At 35.6% G+C, this 21,719-nt stretch overlaps 1 protein-coding gene across 10 annotated transcripts in view; it reads left to right on the top strand.

The window, feature by feature from the left end:
• The window catches only part of TRIP12 (thyroid hormone receptor interactor 12), a 106,033-nt gene that overhangs the window by 62,096 nt on the left and 22,218 nt on the right, over positions 1-21,719 (top strand). For 5 of the 10 annotated variants that reach the window (XM_080933308.1, XM_080933316.1, XM_080933314.1 and 2 more), the window contains 17 exons: positions 722-757; positions 841-936; positions 1,923-2,015; positions 2,181-2,342; positions 3,227-3,295; positions 3,384-3,549; positions 5,300-5,417; positions 5,504-5,660; positions 7,324-7,477; positions 8,250-8,478; positions 8,757-8,875; positions 11,376-11,583; positions 14,273-14,373; positions 14,527-14,701; positions 15,603-15,744; positions 18,840-19,031; positions 20,653-20,804. In XM_080933308.1, the coding sequence (XP_080789434.1) occupies positions 722-757; positions 841-936; positions 1,923-2,015; positions 2,181-2,342; positions 3,227-3,295; positions 3,384-3,549; positions 5,300-5,417; positions 5,504-5,660; positions 7,324-7,477; positions 8,250-8,478; positions 8,757-8,875; positions 11,376-11,583; positions 14,273-14,373; positions 14,527-14,701; positions 15,603-15,744; positions 18,840-19,031; positions 20,653-20,804 (2,369 nt within the window). Of the gene's footprint in view, positions 1-721; positions 758-840; positions 937-1,922; positions 2,016-2,180; positions 2,343-3,226; positions 3,296-3,383; positions 3,550-5,299; positions 5,418-5,503; positions 5,664-7,323; positions 7,478-8,249; positions 8,479-8,756; positions 8,876-11,375; positions 11,584-14,272; positions 14,374-14,526; positions 14,702-15,602; positions 15,745-18,839; positions 19,032-20,652; positions 20,805-21,719 lie in introns of all 10 variants that reach the window. The other 5 variants (XM_080933315.1, XM_080933313.1, XM_080933311.1 and 2 more) reach the window with 1 other exon arrangement.

Genomic DNA, 21,719 nt, shown 5'->3' with positions numbered 1-21,719 from the left:
ACATACTTATTTACCTGGAATAATTTAGAGCTGAGAAGACATGTATGAATTTGATATCACATTACAATATATGCTATCTTTTTTATTATCAACATTTAATTAAAGGGTATTTGCTACGTGAAATATAGAGCATTTAAAATTTCCAGTATTGCATTTCCTCATTGACTAAAACAGCTACAATCTCTAAATTCTTTTATAAACAATAAGATAATTTAAATTTATATTTCTATTATTTCATTTGTGAAATAATTGTGTTGATTTGTCATTTATTAATGATAGTCTCTGATCAATCCCATTTCCAAATAGCATTTTATGAGCAGTTACAATCATATTTATTTCTTGAAGATATGCACATAATTTATGTGGTCTTTTCAGTCTGTTAATATTAATTCAAGTAATGTCAGTCATTACTGTTTCTGAAGATGAGTCAGTTGATCAGTCCTCAGTGATGTTATTGGGCTTTCTGAAGGGTGTTAGAAGTACTAACAGCAACAGAAATGATGATTCTTACAATTTGGGTCATGTCATGAAATTGTGGTGCCTTACAGCAACATTGTTAACCATTGATACAGTATGTAATGATGTCATCATAAGTATAATGGTGTCTGGTGTATATCTTGCTGTTACTTTTCTGTGGTACAAGAAACAAGCCTTTTCATTTCAGTGAAGTGCAAGAAGGAATATTTCAGGAACCTTCCTAATACTTTGTTGTTTTTAACAGATAACGTTACTGCAGATGGAACATAATTTTGACATTGTAAGTACATCATGTATTTTTAAAAGGGCTGTCTAAATTTTATTTTGAGCATTTATTGAATACAAACTCATCTTATTTTCTAGATGAATCATGCTTGCCGAGCCTTAACATATATGATGGAAGCGCTCCCTCGGTCATCTGCTGTTGTAGTAGATGCGATCCCTGTTTTCTTAGAAAAGGTAGTTATGCTTCTGACTAATTTGTTCTTTAGTACACACAAGTCAAGTTTGAATTCGTGAGTTTGAATCTATGAAGTATGTATGTATGTTTGACCAGTATTCAAAAAACAAAAAACTATTTTTTATATAAAATTATAAATTACATAATATATAACTTAAAAAATTTAAAGCCCAATTTTATTATTTTTAATGATAGCATTTAACATAGTACCATCAGAGAGCAACATAAAGAATTAAAAATAATACATTGGGGATATGGTGAGCTAGAGAGAGTAATAGTGCTTACAGGGTAAACCTGATGTCCCAAAAAATAGGTGTAGTGCCATATATCAGTAGTCTCAGCACCTGTAAGAGGCAAAGGAGAGATTTGAAACCTGCTTGAATAAAGTTGAAGGTGAAAACTTACTAAGTTGTTAACTGACTTTTACATGTGTGCTACAGTGTGTGTATTCAGGAGCATAAGCACACAGCTGCGGTCAGTACCAACAATGAGAGTTAAAGGAACAGCAACAGAAAGTAGAATTATTAGCTGTTTGTATCGATAGCTGAGAAGTTTGAGAAAAGGTTCTTGCTCATGTTCACAGATTTTACCAGTGGAAAAAGGAAAATTTTCATATGAATAGTGGCTAGTAGGTTGTTCTTTTGGCATATATTCTTAGACATTATTTTTTTAAATGTACAATAAAACTTAGTTCATCTAATTAAATATACTTATTCTAATGAAACACACCTTAAAATTTTAAAACCGGTTTAAAATTAATTACTTAAATCCTCTGTGGGAATACATTCTTTCAGATCCTGGAACTGAGTAAGTTGGTATGAAACTGTCAGCTATACTTTATAGTTTTTACTCAAGAGTGACCATTTTCCAGTTTGGTTGGTGCATGTTGGAGGTTGTGTAAGTGGCTACATGTAGAGGAAGTACAGTGTTAATATAAATAAGTACTATAAGTAATAACTTTTGATATCCACCTTGATGTTTCTAGCTGCAAGTTATTCAGTGTATTGATGTGGCAGAGCAGGCCTTGACTGCCTTGGAGATGTTGTCAAGGCGACACAGTAAAGCCATCTTACAAGCGGTAAGTGTTACTGCTAAAGTGTGTTTCCTTTGCTGTTGTTAAACTACATTGTGCTATTTCCTCAACTGTAAGTTGCCCATGCTGCCCTAAAGTAGTGTGCTAGACATTTTAATAGTTGTTTTTCATAAAGGATGTTGTTTTATTTAACAGCTTTCTATGTTTCAGGGTGGTTTGGCAGACTGCTTGTTGTATCTCGAATTCTTCAGCATCAACGCCCAAAGAAATGCACTAGCAATTGCAGCCAATTGCTGCCAGAGTATCACACCAGATGAGTTTCATTTTGTTGCAGATTCCCTACCATTGCTTACCCAAAGGTTAACTCATCAGGTAAAATATGAATCTGTTTCTTATGTCTTGAAAGTTTTATTACTATTATTTCAAATTTTGAGTTCTTCTAATTGGATGTGTGTAACACAAAGTGTTCTAGGTTTCTGTAAAAATGTATTCTCCAGGCACATACAATTATGCCATTTTAAAAAGATTTTGGTATTGTACCAATTAAGATCAAAATTTACTTTTAGAAAGATTCCTCTAAAAGGCATTGGGACCAGAGAGGGCTTATGTTAAGACTAGAAGAGAGATTGGTTGTCCAGAAATAGAAATTTCCTATTGGGGTTGGAGGAAAGCCTTGTAGGTATGTAAAGGATAAAACATCAGGGATGTAGTTTGAACAGCAGAGCTCATATCAGATTTGATTAGAGGAGACTGAGTGCTATGTCTGGAGGTCAGAGAGAAGCAGCTGCTTTTGTACTCTTTCTTACGCTTTACTAGTGCTGTTTTGACTAGAGACATAAAAGTGATTTTTATAAGGTGAATCGGCTCACATTTGTCCCCTATACTTCTGTAGTGATGATGACTGGGGTACTAGTTCCTTCCTTCCTTTCTTCCTTCCTTCCTTCCTTTCTTCCTTCCTTCCTTCCTCCCTCCCTCCCTCCCTCCCTCCTTCCCTTCTTCACTCCTTCTCTCCCTAACTTGGGCTAGCTTTGAACTTGAATACTCTAATTATAAGCCTTCATCATTTATGCCTGGACAAATGCTTGCATATACTTACTCTTTAATATTATCAACTGCATATCTTCTGGTTCTCCCTTTTCAAAACTCGTATCTACTAATGAGGTTATAGAAATTTAGGGTCAAAGTAAGAACTAAGTGACTGAATTAAGGTGCTATCATTTTAAATTAATAAACTTTATTTATTTTGTGACATTTAGGACAAAAAGTCAGTAGAAAGCACTTGCCTTTGTTTTGCACGATTAGTGGACAACTTTCAACATGAGGAAGTGAGTCTCTTTTCTTCAGTAATACATTTTTATATTGTTAAATTGCTAAACCACAGCATAATAATTTGTCTTCTTTGCATTCATGAAGAACTTACTGCAACAGGTTGCTTCCAAAGATCTGCTTACAAATGTTCAACAGCTGTTGGTAGTGACTCCACCAATTTTAAGTTCTGGGATGTTTATTATGGTCGTTCGCATGTTTTCTCTGATGTGTTCCAACTGTCCAACATTAGCTGTCCAACTTATGAAACAAAGTAAGTTGTTTTATTATTGTGTTTTAAAAATCTTCTTCATTAATAAATCAACTTAAGTCACAATAGTAAAAGCACTATAATTAATCTTAAATATTCTTGTGAATTTTCTGAGTACCTAATGCTATTTTTTATCAGAAAGATTGACTTTATTTCTTTTAATGATTATCTCTATAATTTTAATGATTTTTTTTTAATTCACTGACACTTCCTATTAGGCCTTGACTCATAAATTAATGTCTGAAGGTGGTATGGTTTCAGAAGACATCTGTATTTTGATTCTGTCTTATAATAATTGTTGGAACACTTATAATTGATGAATAATTTGTTACTCATCTCTGAGACTTCAAAGTATGATTTTGAGAGCCACTTTGGCTATTTACTGACAGCACAGTTTCTGACCTCACTGTTTCAGGCAATATACTGTTTGGGAGAAACCTCGGTTCACTTTTCATTGCATTTTATTTGAACTAATGGCATTGACACAGACCTTGGTAGAATAACAGTGTGAGTGAAGTTGAGCAGATTATTGGTGACCACAACTGATAAACGTTTAACTCCTTCTCATGTAGTTTTGTCACTTTCCTTATTCTCCAGGATCTCTGAAGCCTGATTAGCCTAGACTTTCCTGGACTTAAGAGTACAGGTTCTTGCTAATTACTGTGAGGCACAATAGTCTATAAATACCAGCTTCAGAAGTCACTCCTTTTTTTTTTTTTTTAAAGGCACTTGATTCTTTCCCTTTTAATGTCATGTTTTTACCTCTTGCATACTCTTGGAAAAACTTTACAAATAGTATATGGAAGCCACTAGAAATATTTTCATTCTGCAATGATTAGAAATTAAATATGCCCCCTCCTTTTTCCTTTTTATATCTTAACTACTTTCCTGATTACTTTCTGATATCGTTATTATAAAATAAACATGCACCTTCAGGGCTACTTCTTTTTTTTTTTGGTGGTTGGTGCTGAAGAATGAAGCTAAAGCCTCCAGTTTGATTAGGAAGTGGTCTGCCTCAAAATTCCATCCTCAAGCCGAGTAAAGATTTTTTTTTTTTAAAGTAAAGCACTACCCATGTATTCATATTGCTCCACACAGTTAGCAAAACTGTACCTTTTAAAGATACTAGAAAGGTATCTTTGTGACTGCATTTTTATGTACGAGTGCACACACACATACACACACAATATATATATATATAGAAACACCACAGCTTTGTCTTAGCCATTACAGTGACTAAATCTGTGCATCTGAGTGCTTATTATGCTAAGTTCCCGAGAGTAACATTATGTGGGAAAGTTAGTAGGGAGAATATTTTAATGTTTGTGTTAATTTTTTAAGACATAAGACAGAAAATGTGAGCTTGGGCTGTTTGCCTTACAGTAAGGCCATGTGATTTCAGTATGTTTAAATAGAAGTATTGAGTATATGAGTATATGTATTAGAATGGCATTCTGTTGGTACAAAGGACTGTGCTCCTCAAAGATTCTGAATATGTTGAAATTAAGGGTATGATGCATCCAGCTAGAAGATGTTTACTCAGGATGGAAGTCCATAGAGATCAATGGTTATAAAGTCTACACAGATTTCTTCTGCTATTCTTTTTACATGTATAATTAATTTGTATTTTGAGTTTTTATGTCCTGTTCTATGTATAAGTTTAATTTTTGCCCTACCCTAGGGAATGATGCCTTGTAAATAATGAGTACCCTGAGTTTAATAGGCTTATGTTTTGCTGTTGTTGGCTTTACAGACATTGCAGAAACACTTCACTTCCTCTTATGTGGTGCCTCCAATGGGAGTTGTCAAGAGCAGATTGATCTTGTTCCTCGAAGTCCTCAAGAACTCTATGAGCTGACATCTCTGATTTGGTAAAAATGGGTTCATTTTCCTTGAAAGTGTTACAGTTACAGATGGTGCAGAAAGTTACAAAAATAATTTCACTTTTTACTTTCAGTGAACTTATGCCATGTTTACCAAAAGAAGGCATTTTTGCAGTCGATACCATGTTGAAAAAGGGAAATGCACAGAACACAGATGGTGCAATATGGCAGTGGCGGGATGACCGAGGCCTCTGGCATCCCTATAACAGGATTGACAGCCGGATCATTGAGGTAGTAGTTTCATCGTACCGTTTAAATATGTCTATTTTTGTGGAGAGTGGGTGTAGGGATGGCAAATGGGGAGGTGGTTGTGTGTGCTTAAGTGTGCTCAGTTTTGAATTAACTCAAGATTCTCTCATTTTGTCTCCTGAGAAAGAAGGTCCTCATTCTGTTGAGGTCAGAAAACATGATGTTCTAGTCCTGCTTCTGCTGCTAACTACCTGCTTGGCTTGGAGCAAGTAATCTCAGTTCTTTGTCCCATAGTTTTGTTTCCAAAAGGAAACATTGGAGGGTTAGATTGTTTCAAAGCAGGTCTACTCTTTCAACCCAGAAGAAATCTCCCAGTGTGTGCCTTTTATACTTGAGAAACTAAGTTTCTGCCTAGGGTGAATATGAAAATTGTGATAGAGTAGTATGTAATTCTGTGGTAGTGCAATAGATTTCAGTAGCATAAATGGAAGCAGTGTTCAAAGTGATGGAACTTTTATTGTTATAAGAGAAGAAAAATGAATAATAAAATGGAGGAATATACCAAAATGGTAATGGCAAGTTTATATTTGATTTCTGATTTTGTTTGTATTCATGGGAATATTAAAATTTCTCAGATGACAAAAACATGCTAGAAAAGTGTTACAGTATTGAGAGGCCTCTCATTTTCTGCTAGAAGCTTCAGTACATACACAGACTTATAAATTTAATATACCTTTTAAAATACAACCATCTTTATCGCTCTTGTAGAGGTATATTTTAAAGATGTGTTCTAGTTTCTAAAAGTTTTTGCTAAGGGAACTCAAAATTTAGAGCCAACTTGCTTTTATGAGAGTTAAATTGTGCCACAACTGCTAGTGCTCTTACTCTCTAACCTTAAGTGTTTTCTTTTTAGCATTCTCCTGATAATAACTACATCTCTGCAGTTCGTTTACTTACCATTTCCAGATAGCTATTTCATTCTGTCAAGGACTCTCAGTTTAGGTTGGACTTTGTATAAAATACAGAGTGTTTGCTTGTTTGTTTTTAAAGTGATAGATTATTGCTAAGCTGTCTTTGAACCTAGAGAACTCCTAACTTAATTTCCTGAGTGCTGGGATTCCAGGTGTGCAATTAGCATATGTAGCATTTTTTAACTTCTCGAGGGTGTAAGTTATATAATAGTCTTCTCTGTGTAATGCTTTCATCTTAGACTTTAGTTTTAGTTGTCTTACAGGCTTAGAATGTGTAAATGTGAGGTTGTCTTTGTTTATCTAAAGACAATTCTCCAAGGTGTTTGGCTTAAGTTTAGTAGATTTCTAGATGTTTATCAGGTAAAAAGTGTTTTATAACAATTGGAGTTCTAAGTACGTATGCAAAATTTCTTTTCACAATACAGTTTTTTCGAACTGTATCTTCATGTCAGTTAAGCTGTATTTTATAGAGCCAGTGGGTTGGTTTAATTTAAAATGGTTTGTTAAGCAACTGAGTTGTTATCAACTGTACTAAAATTTTCACATTCTGTCGGTTTACCAGCCTCATTAAAAAAAAAAAAAAAAAATATATATATATATATATATATATATATATATATATATATATATATATATATATATATATATATATATATATATATTAAGTAGTGCTGTACCTAAGGTAATGGATTTCTACATGTTTATATTCAAGACTTCTCTCTCTTTGCTCTCAGGCAGCCCATCAGGTCGGTGAGGATGAGATAAGCTTGTCCACTCTGGGACGGGTTTATACTATTGATTTTAATTCTATGCAGCAAATCAATGAGGACACGGGAACAGCACGTGCCATTCAGAGAAAACCTAACCCCTTAGCCAATACTAACACTAGTAAGTATTCTTGGACTTAAATTGAACTGTGCTGTTGGGGTTTATTCACTTTACATCAATTTTGAGTATGAAGCATGCACAAGGAAGTCAGAGGATAACTTGAAGGAGCCATTTCTCTTGTACTACCATGTAGGTTCTAGTCTTTCAGCTTGTTATGTATCTTCACTCACTTAACTTTGTACTGGACCTGGAATGTTTTTGTCTACATAGTATCAGTTTCATTGAGTATCATTAAAGTAGGGGCAAGATAGTTGAATAATTTGATATATTTCACTACAACCTGTGCCTCAGTTATTATGAATAAACTAGTATTATTATGCATGCATTCTTTCCCAAATTTTTTTTTCTCTTTAAATGATGCCTTAGAATGCCTGTTACAACTAATGCAGGTTTCATTGCATGCATCTTCCCAGAAAAGGACTAGGTAGGAATGTTTGAGGCTTCTTAGGTTATATAGTCTGATACTGTTCACTCCAAGCTCTCATGTTATATGCAAATACAGACCTTCCAAAACAAAGGGACATTGTTTTAAGACAAGGAAGAGGTATATAGTTAGTACAGTGATGCTTTTACCTGTTTGGGATGGTCACCATGCTCTTAATGCTATCCTTGTATGTCCTAGTTGATCATATCATTGTTCTATAATGAAAAATTACTGCATAGCATTTTACATAGTTGCTTGGCTGAATACTTGTTATTTTTTAACTGTGTGCATATATGTGTGTGTAGTAGTAGTTGGTCACTGTGGGACTGTACATTTTTAAAATAACAGGTGGATATTCAGAGTTAAAGAAGGATGATGCACGAGCACAGCTTATGAAAGAAGATCCGGAACTGGCTAAGTCTTTCATTAAGACCTTATTTGGCGTTCTTTATGAAGTGTATAGCTCCTCTGCAGGACCTGCGGTCAGACATAAGTGCCTTAGAGCAATTCTTAGGATAATTTATTTTGCTGATGCTGAACTTCTGAAGGATGTTCTGAAAAATCATGCTGTTTCAAGGTGTGTTCATGGGAATACTAAAGAAAAAAATTAGAAATTTAAATCTGAAGTAATTTTAGAAAAATTTGAATTTAAGTACAGAAAAAATGAGGTAAAGTTTGTTTAGAACGCTTTGAATAATTTTAAATGTCTTTTTAAATGTAATTTTAATTAAAAATCAGACTGAATTTAATAAAAATTATAGTTGCTAAGTTGGAATTTAATTTTGTTCTTAAATTTTTAGTATGACTAAATTTAATCACCAACTTGAGTTTATTCACAATGCTTTTCTTTTTTAGTCACATTGCTTCTATGCTATCAAGCCAAGACCTGAAGATAGTAGTTGGAGCTCTTCAGATGGCAGAAATTTTAATGCAAAAGTTACCTGATATTTTTAGTGTTTACTTCAGGAGAGAAGGTAATGCCATTTTTGATAATATGTTAATGATGAATAGGTTTAGATAGAACTTTATATGACACATTCAATGTCTATAAGGAAAGCATTATCTACTCAGGAGGTATGTTTAAGAGTTGGAAAATATGCAGAGTGTGTTTCATAAGAATTATGTGTATTCTGTATAGATAGTATAGGATTATTGAGATTCACTGGGACTGATGGCTATTAGTAATTTTCAGTGATTCCCCCCCCCCCCCATATATACACTGAAGTTTGGCAGCAGTCATAAACTTTAATCCATAATTATCCCTTGAATAAGGTTGCAGTACATCAGGGCAGTAAGATAAGAACAATTCTAATGTTGGAGGATGTATCTTTGGACTGAGAATGTATGTGACTGGTTAAAAAAGAGAAAATCAGATCCTTTGGTATTGGATTAACAGATAGTTGTGGGTTTTCATGTGAATGTTAGTAACTGAACTTAGTTCTCTTGAAGGTCAACAAGTGGTAGAAATTTGATGGAGACAATCCATTCAGGCTGAGTATTCCACAGTCTCAGTTGTTCTATAATGTCTGGCTATAGGTTTCTGCTTTTGTTGCCATCTGTTTTTGTTACTGAGTCAGGTTTCCTCTCTGTATCTTTGGCTGTCCTGGAAATCAGAGATCTGTCTGCCTCTGGCTAAGTACTTGGATTAAAGTCCTGTGCCGCTACACCTGTCTAGGAAGAAGCTTCTAGCAGTGGCTGAACAAAGCATGTTCTGATAGTCAATCACTTTTTCATATATTGTTTTGTTGTTTTTTAAAAATCTTTCCTGTTTTGAAATTATGATAGATTTACCAACATAATGGAAACAAAGCAGAAAGATTTTTTTAAATGCTTAAAATTATCTTTGGGTATGGTGGCACCCTTAAAATCAAAGGTGCGCTCAGCTACTTAGTGAGACATTATCTCTAAGTAACTAAATAAAAAAATGACAATTTATTTAAAAAAAAAAACTACTAAAGCAGTATTTTTTTGTTACTCAGAGGTGACTATTACAAATCAGGTGTACAGAAGCACATGCATTTTATTTTCTGGAATCATGAAATAGTTACATATTTTAGTCTCTAGTATCAGATTCTTTTTTTGTCTTAGTAGGTTTTTTAAAGATTTATCGTTCATTTTTTTGTTTTGCTTTTGTTTCCTCTAATCTTTTTGGATTAGAAGTTAATGATAAGATCTACTTGCCCACTTTCCTCTCTATCCCAAGTCAAGTGATTTTGTCATCAGATTCTCTGTTCTCCTCTCACACATATCTGCAGCATATATGTAATGGTATTGGTTATGGGTGTGGGCTTTGACTTTTCATAGCTAGGTCATGCTGCTCACATAAAGACTAAAGTTTAATGCTAATTTTTCCTGTGAAGTCTTGGTTTTTCTTCCATTTTGAGCTTGGTTTTCCTATAGTGTGCTCTAGCTTCTTATATTCCTTCTATCTTTCTGTTTTGTAAGCTCATCATTACTTACTGGAATCCTCAGGAAAATGTATCATTTGAGCCATTTAATCTGTTGAATGCTTTTTGTCTTGCCTGTTACTGTGTCCTCAGTACCTAGCATAGCTTTAGCCTATAATGTAGTTTTGAACCAAGTACCTGAAGATTAAATCAGTCCCCCCAACTATCTGACCCCTTGAGAATCTAACAGAAGCGTGGTATGGTATGGTAGTCCATGCCTTTAATCCCAGCACTTGGGAAGCAGAGATAGGTAAATCTCTGAGTTTAAGGCCAGCCTGATCTACATGGGAAATTCCACAAAACCAAAGCAAAAAAAGACAAAGGCAAATTAAAAAAATCTAATGAAAGTTTCAGACAATTCTCTCAAAAGATGCTTCTACACACACATGAATTTCACCCACAGATTTTCATGTATTTTAACATAAACATTCTTGGATATTTGAGTGGGGGCAGAGACAGAGAGAGACAGACACACACACACACACACACACACACACACAGAGAGAGAGAGAGAGAGAGAGAGAGAGAGAGAGAGAGAGAGAGAGAGAGAGGGAGGGAGGGAGGGAGGGAGGGAGGGAGGGAGGGAGGGAGGGAGGGAGAGAGAGAGGGAGGGAGGGAGAGAGAGAGAGACAGACAGAGACAGAGACAGAATCACCACTTTTAGGAACCCTTTCTCTTCTCACAAATTATATTTTAGTCCTTATTCTAATGATGGATGATCACCACTACCATTCAGTAGCTCTTTCTGGATAGTAGTCTTCTCTTTTGAAGCTGATTGGTCTTTCTACTTTGAGTAGCAGTTTTATATGAGTTTGGTTGGAAGTTTAGAAGACACTCAATAAAAATAGCTTTTTATTTCTCCTGATCTGCGGAGAGATGAAACGTTTTCTCTCCTGCCTTCCTGTCCAGCTTCCTCTCTCCTAGCTTTATTTCTATATTACCAGGATTAGCATTCGGGAAATTTGAATTGATGGATATTCTTGTCTCCTGACTAAATTGACTTCTTTTTGTCCCTATTGCAATGAAGGTGTGATGCATCAAGTAAAACATTTGGCAGAATCAGAGTCTTTGTTGACAAGTCCCCCAAAGGCATGCACAAATGGGTCAGGATCCCTGGGGTCTACAGCACCAGCCAGCAGTGGGACTGCCACAGCAGCAACCAACGCCTCTGCTGATCTGGGTTCACCTAGCTTGCAGCATAGCAGAGATGATTCTCTGGATCTGAGCCCTCAAGGGTGAGTTTTGTTGTGATTCTTAATGTATTTTGCCTGTATCTGTTTTGATATCCAAGGCTCTGAGAATAGAATATCTGAGGGTGATTTTTTTTTTTTTTTTTTTTTTTTTTGGTGGTGGTGATGACAGAATCTACAGAAAATAATGAAAATTACCTCTAGCATTAAAGTATTTATTTGCTCCTTTTGTTCTTTGGAATAGAAAAAAAAAACTTTAAAAAAGCTACTTTACTGGGCCCAATCCATGAAATGCATACACATCATTTATATTGGTACTAAAGGGAAGTGAGGTGCAAGCAAACATACCTGTCACAGATGCAGTTTGTTAGCCTGTTTCAACTTCTGTAATTCTGCTTAATACTGTTGTACATATGCTTTTGTGATGTCAGAGTGTTGGTGTAGTGAAAAATAAGGAATTAGAAACAATAGGCAAGGCCTTCCTATTTAGTCTTAATTACCAACACCTGCCTGCTTCCTAAAGGTAAGGTAAGAAAAGTCATTTGTGCCTGCTATGCTGTATGATTTACTATGTTGGAAACTCTTTTTTTTGTTTTTGTTTTTGTCATTGCATTAGAAGATACACATTTAAGTGCTTTTATTTTATTTTATTTTTTTTATGTTGGAAACTGGAGTGTTGCTGTCTGAGTTGCTGTCTGTGATAATCCACATTTATTTCTAAAATTTAGAGTGTACCCAAAGTAATAGTGCATGTTTTTCTTTTGCTACAAAGTACATCATATTTTTTTTAACTTTTATTTTTATTATATGAATTTGGGTGTTTTTGCCTGCATGCATGGTTCTACCTCACATTCTTGGCTTGCTCTTTGGAGGCCAAAAGAGGCTTGGCTCCTGGGACTAGAGTTCTATAAGGCGGTTGTGAGCTGCCATGTTGGGCTGGGAATTGAACTCAAATGGCTGCTAGGAACCAAAGCTAATGTTCTTAACTGCTGGGTTCACTTTTTAGGTCCTATAAAATATATCTTGGTAAAACATTATTACTGAGATTCTAAAATTAAATCAGTATACCTCAATGAACCATTGTACTGTACAGCTAGCTAGATTGCTGGAGCTGGGTGCTTGAGGGAAGAGTTGTTTGTTTCCCCATTGTAGGAGTTATACATACTTTAGTTTAATCAAAAGACTGGCTTGGGCTGGGTGGTAGTGGCGCATATTGTTAATCCCAGCACTTGGGAGGCAGAGGCAGGGAGTTATGAGGCCATCTAGGACAGCCAAGAGTGTACAAAGAAAATTCCTATCTTGAAAAACTTCTAGCTTTCGCTGGTTGCCAATTCAATCCTCCTGGCCATTCCTCTCCCCCAAGTATTGGGATTACCAAGTGAAACATTCTTGTTGTTTCAAAAGATTGTTTTGTTTATGTGTGTTTGCCTTAGTATATGTATGTCCACCATAAATGTGCAGGTGTCTTCAAAGGCTAGAAGAAAGCACCAGATGTCCTCGAATTAAGATTGTGAGCCTCCATGTGGGTGCTTGGAATAAACCTCAGTACCTGTAAGACAAACAAATGCCTTTGCCTTTTAAAATAATTAAAATAAACATTTTTTAACTTTCACTTATAAGTTATAGAATATTCTTGGTTACATATTTCAATACATAAAGCATACTTATTTCATGGAATACCAGACTCTGGAGAGTCTTTTCCTGATTAAGATTTTTTATTTGAATTATTCAGATTTTATTTAAGCTACACATCAGCTGAACTAAAACAATTTTTTTAATTTTAATTTTTAAAATAATCACATTTGTGCATTCATGTATCCTGGTACCAATGTAGAAGTCAGTTTGTACTAATTGGCTCTCTCATTTTAATATGTGGGTCCTTAAGATCAAATTCAGGTTGTCTGGCTTGGTGACAAGTTCCTTTATCCATTGAACCATTTGCTGCTGTTTTGAATGTTTTTTCATTTGCCTGTCTTTTGTTTTTGTATCTTTGTTATTAAATAATTTCATGAATATTTCTAGTGTTGTTAAGGGCAGCAGTGTGATATATAGTGCATTGTAGTGTTGTTTAGAATAAAGCCTTTGGACAGATGAAATAAAGCCCTCCTTTCACTCAGTCAAGGAAGATGAGGCATGAGAATCATAGATTGGAGGTCCAGTCTGAGGTAATGTGGAATATCAGTCTCAACAATTAAACATAACATGCAGAACAAGAGATGCATAGTCAATTGAATGAATATGCAGTTCTCGATCCAAGTAGATTATCACTTAACAGATTAATATATATAAAAAAGTTATGGGAGTTGTTATTAATGTATCTATCATGTTATTTATTGTCCTATACCTTTGGGGTATAATACTGTAAGTAATTAGAATATTTTTATAATGTGAACATTAAGTCCATGTGTATTCTGTTGCTTAGATTAGATTAGAAATATGATACTCATGGTTGATTTTTTTTTTTCTTTTTAAAAACCAGGCTGGTTTTTGTATCTTTGTTTAATGCATTATATTTATAAAATTGGATATGAAGAAAGCTAATCAGGTCTTTAGTTTTTATTTTTAGTAAATTATTTTCTGTTTCTATACTCCTTATAGATTGTAAGTGTCCATAGACTTCATGTTAATTCAGTCAGTGAAAATTGTTGGGGCATTTTAAATCCTAAGTTAAATGTCCACAGCTGGGTTCTTGAGTGGTAATTACTAATCTCATTATTGTTTTTCTATGCAACAGTCGATTAAGTGATGTTCTCAAGAGAAAACGACTGCCTAAACGAGGGCCAAGAAGGCCAAAGTATTCCCCTCCAAGAGATGACGATAAAGTAGACAATCAAGGTGAGACCTCTGGTGAGATGATTGGGAGAATGTGATAAGGAATAAGGTTCCCTATGACTTGCTGTTTAGTTTTTATATTAAGATTGAAATATTTGCTGATTTTTCTTCAATTTTTGTTGAAACGATTTGTATTTAATTCTTTTCTGTTTATAGCTAAAAGCCCCACTACTACTCAGTCACCTAAATCTTCCTTCCTGGCAAGCTTGAATCCAAAAACATGGGGAAGGTTAAGCGCGCAGTCCAACAGCAACAACATCGAACCAGCACGAACTGCAGGTGTTAGTGGTCTTGCCAGGGCAGCCTCAAAAGATACCATATCCAATAATAGGTAAAGTGTGTGCTGGGGTTCAGGATGGGAGATCTATTGTATTGAGCATGTTCATCTCATGCTAGGGATACATGGACTTGGTTTACCTACATACCTACCTACCCACACAGCTGTCTATCTGGTTTTGTCCATGTGTTCAACCCTATACATATAAAAACTATAGCATAGCAATGAAACAACTAGTTGACAATTCTGCTCAGTTTATACTTTTTAATATGCTTACTTTGTGAAATTTGAAGATTTATAGGTGAGAATAGCTGCCATTACTTGGATCTCTGTCAGATACTAATTTCTTATTATTTGGTTATATGGAAATATTTATCAGTTGGCCATAGGAAATGCACTGGATGCAGAGTACCTGTATAAACTGCTTCCTCTATAAAAAAACTTTTTTAAAGTTTCTAAACAACCAGTCACATGCTTCTTGAATGCCTCATTTTCACCTTATCTCTTTAGGGAACAGAGATGGACAGTATTAGATATACTTGTCCTTTAGTCATTTATTATGTAAATTCATATTTAGGTATGAACATTTAGGAAGTTGGAACATGTTACTGTTCACATGATGACCTGAAATACATTCCAAGTACCTAAGCAATTCCTTAGATGATATATTTTAGCCCATCTTGAGAGTGAATTTGGATTTGCTTTATCTTACAATAATGATCGTAAGCCAGTGTTTTGAGTGTATCTGTTTTAATTAGGATAATATTCTTTCATATATCTGTATGTTTATGTATTAAGTACTTATGGAGGTCACAAAACAACTTGCAGAAATTGGTTCTCCAAGAGGTTGAATTTAGCACCTTAACCTGCTAAAATATCTTTTAGTCCTAATCTGACTTCATTGTAGACTTTTCACCTATCCAGAGACCTTAATATCTCCTTTTCCTTCTTGTAGAGAAAAAATTAAAGGCTGGATTAAGGAGCAGGCACATAAATTTGTTGAGCGTTATTTTAGTTCTGAGAATATGGATGGAAGCAACCCTGCCTTGAATGTTCTTCAGAGACTTTGTGCTGCAACTGAACAACTCAACCTCCAGGTACTGTCTGTGTCCAGTGCATTGTTGGGAGATGGGTTAGGTGGTATTTGCCGTTTGTTTTTCTACAGCTAATGCCTTTTGACCCCTGTTCATTGCTATGCTTCACCATACGCAGTACCTACTGGAAAACTTGCCATTTCTTTTTGTTCTTTGTGTTACCTGCTTATTGACAAATGACAAAATTTAAGAAATGCCCTTTTTTCTAAAGATTCATGGCCATGTCTGCCTGCAGACTCATAGTATTTACTTGAAAGGATTAAGCCTTTACTATGGCCCTTGCCATTTCATCTGATTATTTTTTTTGGTTTTTATTACTTTTATGCATTTAGTGTAGCTTTTATTCTTTTCTAAGATACTTAATTGACATTTTATGTCCATTGACTTAAAGCTGCATCAGGTTTTATCATTTTTAATCTGGCTTTCTAAAAGAGCCATACTCCTAATTTTAAAGTTATTAAAATATCAGTTGTATAAAGTCATGGCTTTTGATATATGTTCATACATGTATACTTTGTGCTTTGAGTCTATTCAGATTTTCTACCCATTGCCCTTTCTTGTTCCCCCTCTCTTCTGCTTCTCAAGTAGCCACTCTTCCACTTCTGTATTTTTAAATATTATGCACAGTAGAGTAGCGTGTCATATTTGCTTAACATTGATCCTTTTCAATGAATAAAACTTTTTTCTTTTATTAGGTAGGACATTTGCTTTGAGTTTGTATCGTATTTTCTTAGAAAACTACATTAGCTAAGGGAAAACTTTTCCTTGTGTTATGAACAATGATTTTTATCATGAACTACTACTTTTGTGATGTTTCCTGAGCCTATAAGGATTACACACACACACACACACACACACACACACACACACACACACACACACACACACACTAAAATTTTTTTTTAATTCAGGTCATTTATTCATTCATTTAGGTCATGGGGGGTAGTAGAGGCAGAAAGAGAGGAGAGGAGTAGAGAAGTAGAGGCTGGCCATGAGCAGGTAGAGAGAGGTGTTGGGGGAAGGGAATGGGGAGAGTAGGGACAAGCAGGGGGAGCAAGAGAGGGAGAGTAGGGGGCAAGTAGCCTTTTTTATAGTGTCAAATAACGGGCAGTGCATATTTGGCTATTATTAAAAAAGGAAAGTTAGAGGTGATGCTGGAGCAGGAATAGGGTTGTTGTGATCTGACAGCTTCACGATTGTTTTGGGGCATCATTTCTAGAGAGTCTAGAAGAGTGGGGATGTTTGTCCAATCTTAGAGTTGGCTGATTCCTTGTTGTCCAGCGTCTGTGGAACAATCTGAGGGTAGATCAGAAGGAATAGATCCAATAGAAGCATCTGTGTCTGCTAGAGAAGGCTGAAGCATCTGTAGGTTGCTTCTTTGGAGCTCTTGGATTTGCTGGAAAACATACACACACACACACTCTATAGGTAGAGATTAAGTACATTTGTAAGAAAGAAAATTCTAATACTACCATTCCTCATCTTCTCTTATCATAAAAAAGAAGGAAAGGGGAGGGTGAGGCCAATGGTGAAAGGGGAATATGAGCCCTGAGAGTCTCTTAAACTGTCTTCTGCTGTCTTGGGGCGTTGTAGAGGTCCACCTGACAGATGTCACATCAGGCTCCTCCATGGGCTGTAATCCTGTAACAGGAACTGATTAATAGTTTGGTTAGAAATTTTTTGTATTTGCCTTTGAAGGAATGTAGAAACAATATCAATAAGGCAGGGATTGAGTAGTAACACCAGAAAGATGACTAGAAAGGACCTCACAAAGGGTAGTGTCCACTTCCATATAGGGTTTTTGAAGTGTCCAGGAACTGAAGGTCTCACATTCCCTGGAATTCTGTATGTCTGATTGTAGCTTCTGGGTTTTATCTCTCATTGTCTCTGATTCGTTGATGTAGAAACAGCATTCTTTTTAGAGGAACAGGCAAAGGTCACGTTCTTTAGCTGTCAGGATGTTAAGCCCCCGTTGGTTTTGAAGAGCCACAACTGCCAAGGATTTGATGTTTCTGGATAGTGATCTGAGATCTTATCATATGTATCTGACAAGACCAATATGGCCAAAGAGAAAATAAGTAAAGAGATTATAATATTTACGTCTTAGTCCTAGAACAGTTTTCTGACCCTTTTTGGAAAGACTCATCTGTGGGGTTTGCAGCAAATAGGCAAATGATGAGTTAGGAGGGGTCAGGATGGGGAACCTCTTTTCATTTACCAGACCATTGGCAGTATGTATAGTTTTAGAGATTTGAAATTTTTGTGTCTCGGGGCGAACTCAATAGCGAGAGAAAATTACTGGTGGCTAAGTCAGGTCCCAGACCTGACAGAGAATGCCTCTGCCAGGCCTGGACTTCTTCGATAATGCTGCAATGCTGGGGGTGGGAGGGTGTGGAGAAATAATTGAAGAGTAATTTTAGGAAGGTCTTCCCAATGGACTTTGGCTGTAGAGAAAATAACCCTCCTTTCCTGCAAAGGCTGGCCAAACCTTGTTTGGGAAAACTTTAGGCAGATATACTTACCTGGATGGAGTCTTATTTGGTCCATGATAGGTAGATCTGAGTGGGTTTCCTGTAGCTTATAAGAGATAACAGCATGAGTTAACATAAACATTTTTTTTAAGATGAGCTTTTTGTGGAGCAGAAGGAACAAGAATTATATATTTGAATTGTATAGTGGAAAAGGAATTTTAGCAAGAAGAGGAAACATGAAGCATTAATGGAATCCAAGTTTACGTAAGAAAGTAACCAATCATATCTGTGAGAGCTTATATCTGAATTGGTAGAAAAAACAGAAGTTTGTTTTATTGTCAGGCTTCAGTTATCTTAGCTGTCAGTATAGTCAGAAATCTGGTGCAGAATAAGTAAATAAAACTTAAATCTATCAGGTATATCAATTAAAACTGACTGAGTCTATCAGCCAGCAGTTCCCTTAGGTCTTCCCTGGCAGATTGGCATTGCTCATAGGGTTCATAGCTGGCTAGTGGTTTTTTTGTTTGTTTTGTTTTTAAGGCATTGAGAATAAATTTTTATTTCTTTTTGGGAAATGTGAATTGTACTTTTTAAATCATTATAGAATCTTCTTCCCCACTCTTTTAGGTGGATGGTGGAGCTGAGTGCCTTGTAGAAATCCGTAGCATAGTCTCAGAGTCAGATGTTTCATCATTTGAAATCCAACATAGTGGGTTTGTGAAACAACTGTTGCTGTATTTGACATCTAAAAGTGAAAAGGATGCTGTCAGCAGAGAGATCCGGTTAAAACGCTTCCTTCATGTATTTTTTTCTTCTCCAGTAAGTTAATAATGGTTATGGATACTAAGAGTCAGAGCTTGCAAGTGTGTCCCAATAAAAGTATACTGAGTGTTGCTTATTCAGTTCGATTCCTTTGACATTTATTGACAAAGTTGTGTTATGTAGATGAGGCTCTGTTGCAATTCATAGAGACACACCTCTGAGTCTCAGGTGCTGGGGTTAAAGATAGTCTACGGTCTCTGGCTTTTTCAAAAAATTTATGTATCATAGAATAAGTAATAAAATGAAGCCAGACAGATTAGATCCCAGTGCTTGGAGGGCAAGACAAGATGACCAACCATGTAACTACACAGTGAGTTTTAGACCAGCCTTGGTAGCATGGATACTGCCTAAAATACAAATAGACCTTCCAACCTAGAGACCTAAAGCCCACATCAACTTTGTTATGTACTTTTCTCTCCTTGCCAGAAAAGCATTAATAGTAGTCTCATTTAGAATATTTATTATATTTGTTGAGAATATGATAGGCAGGTACAGTATTACTGTCCTCAACAATCATCTCTGTAATGTAGATTACAAGGGCAGGGTCTACAGCTAGCTCCTATCCCTTTGTCCCTAGTTCTTGAGAACAAGAGCATAGCTACTCTTGAGGACTGTGGATTAGACCTGTTGTAACTGTTTTAGAAGCTGTTTTTTAATTACCCAGGAAGTTGTTTTCTGCATGCATTGTTGGTGTAATGTGCATAACGATTACTGCTTATTAGCTAAACCATGCAATTTTTAAGTATTCATAGGCATTTTAAACACTGTTAATATTAGTTTAACATGTGTGGCTGGCTATCTACAGGCAGAAATGATATTTATTGATGACTAGGTTGGATATTGTGGGGTTTTAATTTGTTGGTTATTGTTTTTAAATCTTTATTTTCACAAACATGGTGCAAGTATGGGATATACCTTAAGACTGTATATGTTCATAATCTTATCTGATATTTAAGGTTTTGTTTGCAATCTGTTACCTGATACTTTTAAGGCTGAATGAGGCTTAGTATTTGTATGGTTTCATATATTAATACCATCATTCACAGGACAGTTTCGTACTCTTTATCATGCATAAATAATTTAATTTTGCAGTAAAACATGAATACTCTTCGTAAAAGAAAAAGGAGGGGAAGAACATAAATAGCCTCTTGCCTATATGAGTTGGATTTTGTCATTTGGTTTCATGAATTTTGAAAAAGAATTGTGGGATGTTCAAAAACGTATTTTTTCTCGAAATAAAATTCTTGTGGGATAGGAGCTGGAAAGATAGCTCAGTGGTTAAGACCATTAGCTCTTCTTTCAGAGGAAACAGGATCAATTCTAGGTACCCACAAAGCAGCTTACAGTGCTTGTAGCTCCAGTTCCAGGGGATCCAGCATCCTCACACAGATACACATGCAGATGAAACACCAGTCAGTGCATATGAATAAAATAATGAAAGGAACAAGTGACTTGGAAACACTGTCTTAATAAAGTCTGTCATAAACGATTAGAAAATTAATAGATAAATCTCCATTTGTGAAACTGCTTGTTTAAGTGTTTTTGCTGTAGAGTGTTGACATCAAAAGGCTGTGTTTAATGTTTTTGCTTGTTTGTTTTGTTTAATACATAACTCTAGCTTCCTGGAGAAGAGCCTGTTGGAAGAGTAGAACCAGTGGGCCATGCGCCTTTGTTGGCACTGGTTCACAAGATGAACAATTGTCTCAGCCAAATGGAGCAATTTCCAGTCAAGGTTCATGATTTCCCTAGTGGAAATGGAGCTGGAGGCAGGTAAGGACCATTGCTTGGGTATGCCCACTTTCTACCAGAATTGTGAAGGAAAGCATGGTGAGAGGTCTGGTAAGGTCTTCTTTAGGAACATTGCTCTGTAATGACTGAAGTATTTTGTGTCAGTGAATTAAATGCATTTTATTTCTTTTAGATCATGCCATGTATTTTATTTATTTTTGGTTTTTTTGAGACAGGGTTGTGTACCTCTGGAACTTAGAGATCTGCCTACATCTGCCTCCAAAGTGCTAGGATTAATGGTGTGTGACACTATGCCCAGCCCATACAATGTATTTTAACAGCTGATTTATTTTTGTTTGTTTTTTTGAGACAGGGGTTTTCTGAGTGTCCTTACTTTCTCTGTAGCTCAGGCTGGCCTCAATCTCAGAGAGGGAACCTCTGCTTCCCAAGGACAGGGATTCAAGCCATGCACTACAACTGTCTGGCTAACAACTGATGAGTTTTAATTTTTAAAATAGGTAAATCAGTGACTGGGTCAATAAACATTCGAATACATTTTTAGTTTTTCTAAATTGATAACTTTTGATATATAATGGTTCTCTAATTTTGTTTTTGTATATTGACAATAACATCTGTGTCTCTACTGATCAGTAGTTATAACTACTACAAAATATAAACTAACCTTCAGTTTGCTTTGCTACATTCTTTTAAATGAGTAGTTATAAGGAAGAGGCAGATAGGATCGTGGCATTCAGAGCTAGCCTGAGACTTGATAACATAAACCATACCCAAAAAAGCCTGAGACTTCGTTCAAATTTGTATGAATTATGCTTGTTTAATATTTTCACTCTTCATGAAGTTGAATAAATAATAACTACATTTTAAGTTTGACAGTATCTGACTTGCCAGAATCTTTTAACAGGAAGAAACAACTTAAAAAGTATAACATTTGTTTAA

This window comes from Micromys minutus, assembly GCF_963924665.1.
Source record: "Micromys minutus genome assembly, chromosome: 19".
Taxonomy (NCBI): Eukaryota; Metazoa; Chordata; class Mammalia; order Rodentia; family Muridae; genus Micromys; species Micromys minutus.
Note: the sequence above shows the minus strand (reverse complement) of the source record. Positions and strands in the feature narration are given on the sequence as shown.